The 11,414-nt window shown below is 36.1% G+C and overlaps 1 protein-coding gene across 1 annotated transcript in view; it reads left to right on the plus strand.

Annotated features, from left to right (window-relative positions):
* Nucleotides 1–11,414, plus strand: part of ERICH3 (glutamate-rich 3) — a 109,159-nt gene that overhangs the window by 82,731 nt on the left and 15,014 nt on the right. Inside the window, exon 12 of the mRNA XM_008580393.1 lies at nucleotides 2,284–2,733. Coding sequence (XP_008578615.1) covers nucleotides 2,284–2,733 — 450 coding nt within the window. The remainder of the gene's footprint in view (nucleotides 1–2,283; nucleotides 2,734–11,414) is intronic.

Raw genomic sequence — 11,414 nt, forward strand, 5'->3', positions numbered from 1 at the left:
CCAGTGTCTGTATGAAAATAACAGCAAAAAATGAGAATGCAGCTAAATCATATCATGAGGTTAGAGAGAAATTTGAAAACTGAAATGAATTTATAAGTACCCTTGCCTTCGAGGCCATTCATTGTCCTGATCTTTCTTCTCTGAAGGACTGACTCAAAAATGAACCAGAGCACATTTCAGCCTTTGGAAATAAAATAATACAATTAATAGAAGCTGTTAAAGAAAGATAAAGCAGCATTCATTTTTTTATTATTATGTAAACAACTCTCAGAGCCAAAATAGGAGTCATCATGTCAGTATTCAGATGGTAGATATATTTTTGGAAGTTCAGAACAAGTAACATTGTGTCCTAACTCACTATGCAATTAATGAAAGCCATTGATTAAACCACTAATAAGTAAGAGTTGTTTTACTTTTAAAAAAAACAAAAACAAATGTGAATACTTAAGGCAGGGGAGCTTATAGATTCTACAGTTCCTGAACTGCTGTGTTCCCTACAGAGGGACAGTAATCCAGATTTTATAAAATGGAGAATAAATGAGGAACTGAAGTACGGGATTTCTTGAAAAATAGCAGTCATCAGGTGTTTGTCAAGGTATTGGGAGATAAGAACAAATGGAATTGTACTTAAGGGGTTTTGTTGCTTAGAGGCTTTTTCAAGTTTGTTTTTTACTGCTGTGTAGCATCTCTTGAATCCTTGTGGAAACTCTGATATGTCTCTGAGCCTATACTTGAAATGCTAAGGCATGTCATGGAGAACCACAGGGCTGGAGAGATGGAGAGAAGAGGATAAAGGGTAAAGACAGATATTTCTTTCCTTAAACAGCTCATTAGCTGCTATAGCCATCTGTGTAGCTGCCAGGCAGAAATGAAAGAAGCAGGAAAAAGAGTACGGGGCACAGAGAAAACAAGAAATCTAGGTAACATATAACTGTAGGATATTTCATTTGAGAATATATTCTGTGAACAACAATTATTAATACAGATCTATTGGTTAAAAAAACAAAAGCAAGTTTGTGTTTCTCTGGCCCATAGAAGTGTACACAATGACTTTTATGCTCTGTGTCTTCCTTATAGAGATTTAGTGTGTTTGTCACTTTCTTGGAGATTTTTTTTGAAGGTTTTTGGATAGTATGTAAACCATTTTTGACCACTACTAAGTTTCTAGATTACATATCTGTAGCACCACCTCAGCATACTGCCTAGGTCTCCTAGAATCTCTTTACCAACTCTGTGCCCATCTCCCAGCTTCCACACCTTCCACCTTCTACAGAGGACAGCCCTGGGCTACTGGAATTGCTTCACCCTCTGGCACAAGGACCGTGGAAATGCAGAAGAGTTTATGTTCCCTTATCGTGGCCTGTAGCCAAAGTCTGAATCTTCCAAAGTATGAAAGCCCAGCTCCTTCCTACTGTAAACTACATCCTCTAATATAACTCATACTCCAGAGGTCCCCATGGGATCAGGCTGAGGTTGAGATGTTGTTTGAAATAACTCCCTTGATCGATTTCTTCCCTTCCTTGCCTTGCTTCCCCCACTCCCTTAAGTTTGTCCTGAAGCACATCCTTAATACATGACTTGCACATGAATCTTCATCTCAGCATCTGCTTCTGGGAAACTTGAATAAGACAAAATCTCTTCCTAAACACACACACACACACACACACACACACACACACACACACACAAGCATCACCTAAAAATGTTTATTAAATGTCTAGGTACTGTGCAAAACTTGAATAAGACAAAATCTCTTCCTAAACACACACACACACACACAAGCATCACCTAAAAATGTTTATTAAATGTCTAGGTACTGTGCAAATGCATAGATCTTATTGTACCCAGATACCAGGGTTTACTAGGATGGTGGACATTATAGTAGATAAAAATTTAAGTTCCATGCACAGGGAATACTGTGGCTATACATGGGGATAAATAAATAAGTGCTCTTGCTGTACAAGCAAAGGATTATACGATTATTTTCTATAACAAAGTGGACATTCACAAAGTTTTTCTGATAAAATGGGTTTCAAAAAAGAAATAAAAGCAAAAGAGTTAATGTTCAATTAAATGTGATCTCCTGTTAAAAACTTCTATAAACTCATAAATTCCACAGGTTTTTCTTCATCAGGACAGTTATGCAGACTATATGGGAAAAGGGTATCAACTGTACAAAACTATACCTCAAAGTTTTTAATGTGATTGATTACTCACATAATTCCCACAACAAAACCATTTGCTTTATGAGACAAAAATAATATCATTTTTAATTTTTTGTAGATATAAAAACTGCTTCGTCAGCTTCAACCAGAAGTCACCCATATTCTAGTGGCAGTGAAGAGGACCCTGCAGTGGGAGACAGGGAAGCCTCTGCTGAAAACAGTACAGATGAAAGTCCCAGAAGTTTATCTTCTGAGGAGTTGAGGGAAAATGATAAGCCAGGAAAATCCCGCCTTGCAATTGTGGAATCCTTCAAAACTGAACTTGAAGAACAAGAAATAACAAAAGCAGGTGTGGAGCCCAGGCCTCTGCCAACAGAGGAAAGCTTTGAGAATGTTCTTACAGAAGAAACGGAGAAAGGTACCCAGGGGATTATAGAGAGTTTGTCTGAGAAGTCTAGGAAACATGTTTCTGAGGAAGAGAAGGAAAAAGATAAGAGTAAGTTTTGGGAAGGAAGCACTGCGAAGGTGAAGGACGAAAAGGCAGGTCTCCCTGGGGTGGAGAAAGGTGGTAAGTATGGCCATTGAGTTGACCCGCCATTGTCCCCATGCATGGAAGCTGATTTTGGTCATTACATTCTGCCAAAGATCAGGAAATACTATTGTGACAATGCTGGGGGCATTTGATATTTTTCTTGTTTCTCTCTTGTCACATAATCATACATGTATCTTCATCTTGCTGTTTTCCTTCTATGGCATTTAAAAATAACAGGGTAATTCTTACATAGCCTGTTTCCTATTTTCTGTAAACTCCTTCCTATGGTCATTTTATCTCAAGAATCAAATAAAACACAATACGTGTCTAAAGGCAAGGGTATGTGTGGCTTTTTAGAGGTTATTTAATACTAGCAATGCTATTTATTCTTAGCTATATATGCATTTATATATACATGGCTAATATTGGTAGGTGCTTACTGTGTTCCAGGCACAGTTCTAAACACTTACATATATTAGCTCATCGCAGCCTCACAACAGCCCAGTCTCTCCATGTGCTAGGTTCTATTATTGTCATCTCATTTTTACAGATGAAAAAATTGTGGCTTGAAGAGGTTGAGTAAATCACCAAGGATTATACAATTAATAAAGTGAATTCCTAGGATTTCAATTTAGGCTAAGTGGTTCCAGAGTTTCTAAAGATTTCCTATTGTACCTGTGTAACAGGAATTTAGATTCAGATAAAAATATAAAATTTTGAAAGAAATTTCAAATTTCATTTTGAATCCTTCTTTGAAACGGAGTTACTTCTTGATCTCTGGGTTTCTTGGGTGGATAGAATCATTCTGTTTGACATGGGAATAGTAAGGACTGTATTAGTCTGTTTTCATATTGCTGTAACACAACACCTAAGACTGGGTAATTTATAAAGAAAAAAGGTTATTTTGTTCATGATTCTGGAACAGCTGCATCTGGTGTGGGCCTTAGGCTGCTTCTACTCTTGGTGGCAAGTGGCTGAGCAGCTTCTGGGTGCAAGATCACATGGCAAGAAGAAGCAAGAGAGAGAGAGAGAGAGAGAGAGAGAGAGAGAGAGAGAGAGAGAGAGAGGAGGTGCTAGGCTCCTTTTAACAACCAGCTCTCACTGGAACTAATTAATCTGTTCCTGTGAAAGCTCACTCATGCACCCCACCCCCATGCATTAATCTATTCATGAAGGAGTCACCCCCATGACCCAAACACCTCCCAGCACTGCCACAGTAAGGATCAGATTTCAACATGAGCTTTTGGGGGACAAACATATCCAAACCACATCAAGGAGTGGCAGACAATCAAGCCCCAGTACTTAAGACACATGAGAGGTCTGATGCTTTTTCTCAACTCTAGGAGGACAATGAAATGTGAGTTGTGTCCTGTGGACAGTAAAATTGTGCCTGCCAGGAACCTGCCTCTCACATAGCATACTGTGACCTCCCTGTAACTGGTTCCATGGTCCTTTCACTGCTGTCTTTCATTTTTTTCCCTTGCCAATGTGTGAGGGACACTATTTTCATTCCAAGATAACATTTGTTTTTACATTTTAATACTACTAAAGTCGAGCTGTGTTTTAAACACTTACAAATACTTTCAATGTCTATGTTTCTTTTAGGACCTTAAAAGCTATTATTAAACCACTAAGGCCTACTTCTAGGAATTGACGATGTTGAATAGTTGTCTTTTAATTTAACCATTATTATTAGAGTTCTACTATGTGCAAGGCACTATAGTCAGTAAGAAACACATGGGAGTGGGTTCTTCCCCAAAAACATTAAGAGGAAAGCTTGGCACAACACTAGACAAAGATCAGTAGTCATTTGTAAAATCAGAAAAGCTATAAAGTGCTATGGGGATTCAAAGGAAGGGATATCCCATTGGTTGAAGACATCTTGAAAATTCTCATGAAGACCACGTTTGAGAAAGACTTTAAACATTAGATTAAATTTTGAAGGTGGGATGCAGGAAGGTAAAAAACATTGCACATAGTGGGAGTAGCAAGGGATTTTACCTTTGAATAAGTTGTTGAAAGTAACTCTAGAACAAGCAGAGTTTGACATACTTTGGCCATGGGCCAAATCTGGCCCAGTGCTGTGTTTTCTTGTATTGCTTTGAAGCTAAGAATGGTTTCTAAATTTTTAAAAGGCCCACAAAGCCCTAGGAATTTACCACATGGGCCTTTACAGAACAAGTTTGTCAATCCCCACCCTAGAATTATAACACAAATACTTCAGACATTTTAAAAAGGATTTTACCATATATGAATCAAGATTCTTGTTAAAATATATTTGAAACCCTTTCATAAAATAATTAAAATCTTTGATGTTATTATTAAATTCTGACACATATAAGATATAATGTAGAAAGTTTGCACAATTTGGCAAACTGATAAACAGGTGATAGTGTTGAAGTTCAGTAGTAACATTGACATTATTATTATTAGTTTCATTCCTACTGCAGATTGTTTACCTGGACTTATGCTAGTAAACATCTTTTTGTAAAGTAGAATGCATATAATGCAGGTTGTGATTAGGTGATGGGTAGAACAGCTGCAATTTTAGACTATGATTATAGAAGAAGGTAGTTTTTATTTTTTCTGGTGCCAGAGACCAGCTCCAGTCGAGTTGGGGGTCCTTGAAAAAGGGATGAGGAGCTGGCGAAAATAACAAACACAGGCAGAGACCTCGGTTGCTTTGAAGCACGTTCTCACCCTGCGGGCTGTCAGCGCTGTCACAGCCAGAGCAGCCAGAGCAGCTAAAGCAGCTGAAGCAGCCTTCAGACTGAAAACAGCATTTTTATTTGTTACACAACACGGGGGTATTAATGTGGGCATTTTAACTACATAAACTTTTAAAATTATTAAACCAATAGTTAAATGGAAACTTTTCTTAAAATTACATCAGTTCTCATAAAATTAATAATCCACAAGGTTAAATAAAACTCGATGGTCAGCCAGTTCTTTCTGGTGATTATATCTGTTGTGGTCGATTAGTCCGTGACTCACTGTTCTTGATGTTTTTCACCACTGTGTTCTTTTCTTCTTGCCCTCGTACTAACCTTAAACTTATTACTATCAGCAAACATAAATTAGCTAAACCAACCTTATATATATTGTTAACTTTTAAATACTGTAAAAGAAAATTCTAACAATTACATTTAAAACTTATAAATCTAACAACTAAACTTATAATCAACTCAAAATTTAATGATTCTCATATTTCTATAAGCATGAACCTATTGTTCATTTGGAAAAAGAATAAAGGATATTTGAACAGCTTTATTATGCATGTACTTAATATAACGGCTGTGTGGCCCAACGTAAACTGTCAAAGTGCACAGCACCATCCCTCACAAAACCAGGTGCATTCAAAATTCCATCTATAATCTTTATCTTTAGGAGGGAAAGTTGTGCATCATATGTTTTTGTCCCAATATCTTACTAAGATGTTTTTATTTAACTTAGGACACCAATGAGTAACAGGGTTTCTACGCATTCTTTCTCATAAACCTAATTCTTCCCATAATATCTTTTTCCATTCATTCCAACCATTCTCTTACCATTAATGTAATCCCCTGTAAATGACATTTGCCAACTTAAGTCATATTTCGGACATCCTCTAGGAGGGTACCACATTTTTCCTGTTCCCGTTTTATAACCCATATAATCATTTACCCAGATGGTGGGAAGAGGATGGGGATTTCTATTGTTTATTAGTTTCTTCGGTAAAAACAATTGCTCATGGCTACTCATAAGGTGTTTTTAAAATACCCGTTGGTGTAATAAATTGACTCAAAAGGGACAGTTTGGAATTGTTCAATCTTCCCAGATCTTTTGTGGAATAATCTAATTTTATGACAACAACTGTTTGTGTGTCATGTTTTGCATCTTTTGGAAACTCAGGAAACTGCCACACTGACCAAAACTTCAAAAGAGAAAGTGAAAGCCGCACCACTATGCCGAGGCAGAGATCTTTACAGTGAAAGCAAGTGCTGGTAGCTGGGGCCCTGCCAGCAGCTCTCCCTCTGGGGCCTTGCCAACTCAGAAAGGGCAGCGCAAGCTACTCTTTTCAAGACCCCACCATGGCATGGACCACGCCATTCAGGATTTGTGAAATGAAAAATGTATTGTTCATTATTTTTCTCAAATACATTAGGAAACATATTCTTGACTCGATGACATCTATAATTTAAAAATATTTCCTTATTATCGTTTTATTAGGGTGGGTTCAACACTAGATGGAAAGGTTTGAGACCATTTATCTTTGTTAAGTGCCAATATATGTGCTAAGTCTTTTTATTAATGTTTGTTTATTTTTATTAACAACTAATGCATACACATGAAATAACATTCCAAACATATTAAAAAAAGTAGTTTTGAAAAATTACCCATTGACTTATCACTCACAAAAAATCACTTTCAACCTTTGGCCAGGCATTTTATTTCTAATCTTAGGACTTAATAATATATGTTTTCATATTTTTTAAAGATGGATTCTGCTTTTCATCTTAATATTATATAATAATCATTTTTATATTATTATGTAATCTTTATAAACATGTTTAATGCCTGTGTATTATTTAAGCTTTTCCCTATTAATCAATATTTATATATTTTTTCATATTTTTATTATTCTATTAGTACTTTAGTGAGTATCTTGTTACCTAATTTATAATTATTTATAATTATTTTCTTAGGATATATTCTAAGAAGTGTAATTTCTGAATCAAAAGTTATATAGATATTTTAAGGTTTTGACATACTATTTTTTTCTCACAAAAGATTGGTTTAAAAGTTTAAACCTTATGGAACAGACAAGAGTAAAATGAAAATTAAAGTCTTCCTTGCCCAACCCCTACTCTTTTTCCCCAGAGATAATTGTGGATAACCATTCTTTTAGTGCATGATTCCAAAAACTATATATATGTGTGTGTGTGTGGATAGATAGATATAGATATATTGATATATATACACAAATACATATATTATTTTCATACATATAGGTAAATATCATACATTTTGTTCTGCAGCTTGCTTTTTCTCACTTACCACTATATCTTGGATGTCTTTTTGAATCAGCATATATCTCTGTTTTATTCTTATTCACCTTACTGTTATTCTTTTATTGACATAGTATTTTATAACTTTGTAAATTTTCTTTTAAATGTATTGCCTTCTCTGCCAGAACTCATAGTTTTGTTCTATGGCTCATATTCCACAGAAGAACAAAATGTCTGGGTTATGAAAGCCAGGGGCTAGGAATATAAAGGACACTGGAAAATAAGACATTAATTGGTGAACAAAACAATGACCATGTAAAATATTCAGAATAATGTAGAAGAATTAGTACTATCAAAAACCTAAGAATGAGTAGTTTATAGCAGTTGGGCTCTAATGTTGCAAGAAATGATGCAAGAAATTTGTAAATATTTTTTTTTTCCTTTTTGTCTTTTTTCATGACTGGTAACAGGATTGCAACCCTCAGTGTCGCGCCCGTACCGCGACCGGCAACGGGATCGCAACCCTCGGTGTTGCGTCCGCACCGCACTCAATCAGTGAGTGGACCGGTCTCTATATGGGATCCGAACCCTCGGCGGGAGTGCCGCCACGCTCCCAAGTGCCGCACTCTACTGAGTGCGCCACCGGGCTTGCGTCCGCACCGCACTCAATCAGTGAGCGGACCGGTCTCTATATGGGATCTGAACCCTCGGCGGGAGTGCCGCCACGCTCCCAAGTGCCGCACTCTACTGAGTGCGCCACCGGGCTGGCCCGTAAATATTTTAAATAATGGATTCTTTATGAATAAAAATTTCTAAGAAAATTTCAGACAAAATCATCCAGGTCTTGATTGCATAGTTCATTATTTGATGTTGATACAAAGCGAAGAAGTTAGGGCAAGGTCTTCTTAAATAAGTATTCAGTTACATGGCTCAGGAAGCAAAGGATGAAAGCAAGGTTATATGTATGTAATGAAAGACTATTTAGGTGGCTATTCTGCAGAACACAGTTTATGTAAATTAGACCAGAAGGCTGGTGAAGTCACAAGATTGAAATATACATATTTTACTTAGATCCTTGACTAGACTCTTAGGTCAAAATGAAATGATGGCTGAGATAATGTATAAAAGACTATGTTTCATATTTGTATGGTACTGAATTAATCATTTTTCAATTAAACAGAATAAAAACTGATTTTGTTAAGAATACATCTATGGGCTAAAGAATTATATACAATTAATGGTGTTTTGTAGTATCTAAGCTAATATAATTTAATATGATTTGTTTTTACTTAAGATGATAGCATTGGATAAATGAGCAAAATACTTTCATTGACGTTATACCTTTTAGGTTAATAGCATAAAATAATATTTTTCTTGTACCTATTTTAAAATATGTCTCACTTAACTGGACTTTTTCCAGGCCATCAACAGATCAGCTGAATTGTATAAAAGATGTGTTGTACACCATGAAGTAGATAAAGTAAAAAATTATAATTGTTGGCTACGATGAGATAGTGTCCTTGGGAGTTAATTCAGTATTGTGAAACATAGTTTTATTTTGTCAGCTGAATTGTATAAAAGATGTGTTGTACACCATGAAGTAGATAAAGTAAAAAATTATAATTGCTGGCTACGATGAGATAGTGTCCTTGGGAGTTAATTCAGTATTGTGAAACATAGTTTTATTTTAATGTGTTTATTTTTTTTGTTATTTCAGTTTAAGTTACCTTAATGCATTGTGACCCAATCTTTGCAATATGTTCTAATGGTGGAACAATTCAGGTGCATTGATAGCGAAGTTAATATAATTTATACATTATGAATATAAATAAAATAAATTAAGAATAGTGTATTTTAATGTAAATCATAATGTAAAATGTACATGGAAGTAGGCATTTTATATTTTTATATGTGAGTCAGGAAAAGTCATAATGCTTGGCTAGGTAGCTTAAACCTACATAATGCCACGACTAAAATAAGAGGCAATTTTGTTATCATGTAGGCAGGATAAAATAGTCCTGATAAAAAACAAGAAAATCATGTGCTACGAGTTGAAGTCTAAATACAATTTCTGGATGGATTGTGGAAGCATGTAGTTGTTTCTTCCAATAGATTTCTTCTGTCAATAGATATTTGTTGGGTGTCTGCTTTATGCTACACGCTGTTCTTGGTGTGAATTATGGAGTTACGTGGAGCTTATACTCTAGGAGGGATATATACCTAACAAGTGGAAAATGAACATGAAGTGGGGTATCTGAACTAAGTGCTAGAAGGAAAATAAAGAAGGGTAAGAGGATGGAATGATGGTTTGAGGAAGGAGTGGTATTTTAGGAATGGCCTTGCTGATGATGGGACATTTGAGACCTGGATAACGTGAAGGGTAAGCCACTCTGTCATCTGCAAATAGAGCACACAAAGCAGAGGGACCAGCAAATGCAAAGGCCCTAAGTTGGGAGCACAGTTGCTAATGAAGGGTTTGGAAAGGAGACCAGTGTGACAGGAGCAGATGGAACAAATGAGAGGGTGTTACAAGTTGAGGTCTGAGGGGGGAACTTGTTATGCCATGTGGAAGAATTTATTCTGAGAGAGGAAATCTTTCCACAGGAACGATTTGAGCAAACAAGTGGCATGATCTGAAAGTTTTGAAAAGATTATTCTGGCTACTTTATGGATGACAGACTTAAGCTTTCTGCAACTGTCTGAACAGCTGTGGTCTTGAGTTTGTAATTAATCCTGAGTTTTTGTGGGCCATGTTTCAATGTCAAAGGTAACACAAGAACATCTTTACCGTGCAGGTAGATGATGTAAGTCATGAATTTTGTTATGGTGAGTTGTTGGGAAGGTAATTGATTAGCTACACAAAGAATGATCAAAGCACAGGGATACTTTTCAAGGTGACTGGGAACTTGGAATAAACTTGGGTATATCTTTACTTTGCTTTTATGACCTTCTTACATTCTTAAAATTCAGATAAAAAAATCCTTGGCAAAATTTTCTTCTGATATTGAGTGGCTCAGGATTCTTAGCATGTTTTAAGATGGGATCAGGGTTTTCTTTTTGTTTGTTTGTTTCAAAACAAGCAGAGGAGAGGGAATGAATTGGATGTCATTGAGAATACAGGATAGGGAATGTAAACGAATGTAAAGCAAATTAGGACTCTTGTGTTTTGACATTTGGGAATCCAGAAAAGGGAACTGATAATAAGTATTAAAGTAAGTATGAAATAGAATAAACTGGCATTTTTGTTCACAGCTTAAACAATATTTTAAAATTTTATGCACCATTTTATGCACTGGTGATTCCACTTCTCTTCACCTTTCTACTGCCCGGACCCCTCCACAGACACTAATGGCTAGGAAACACTTAGGACAGCTGTCCCTCCTTATCTGCGATCTCGTTACCAGCCATCAATGGTGGTTGGAAAATAAGTGAGTATAGTATGGTAAGATATATCGAGAGAAAGAGAGGCAACATTCACATAACTTTTATTACGGTATACTGTTATAATTGTTCTATTTTATCAGTAGTTATTGTTAATTTCTTACTGTGCCTAATTTACAAATTATACTTCATCATAGGTTTGTGTGTATAGGAAAAAACCAGAGAGTGTACGAGTATATAGGATTCAGTACTATCCACAGTTTCAGGCATCTGCTGGGAGTCTTAGAACATATCCTCTGAGGTTAAGAGGGAACTAATGTGCTCTGAAAAGAAACCAGCAAACAAAAA

The sequence above is a fragment of the Galeopterus variegatus genome, unplaced genomic scaffold (assembly GCF_000696425.1).
Source record: "Galeopterus variegatus unplaced genomic scaffold, G_variegatus-3.0.2 Scaffold2075, whole genome shotgun sequence".
Taxonomy (NCBI): Eukaryota; Metazoa; Chordata; class Mammalia; order Dermoptera; family Cynocephalidae; genus Galeopterus; species Galeopterus variegatus.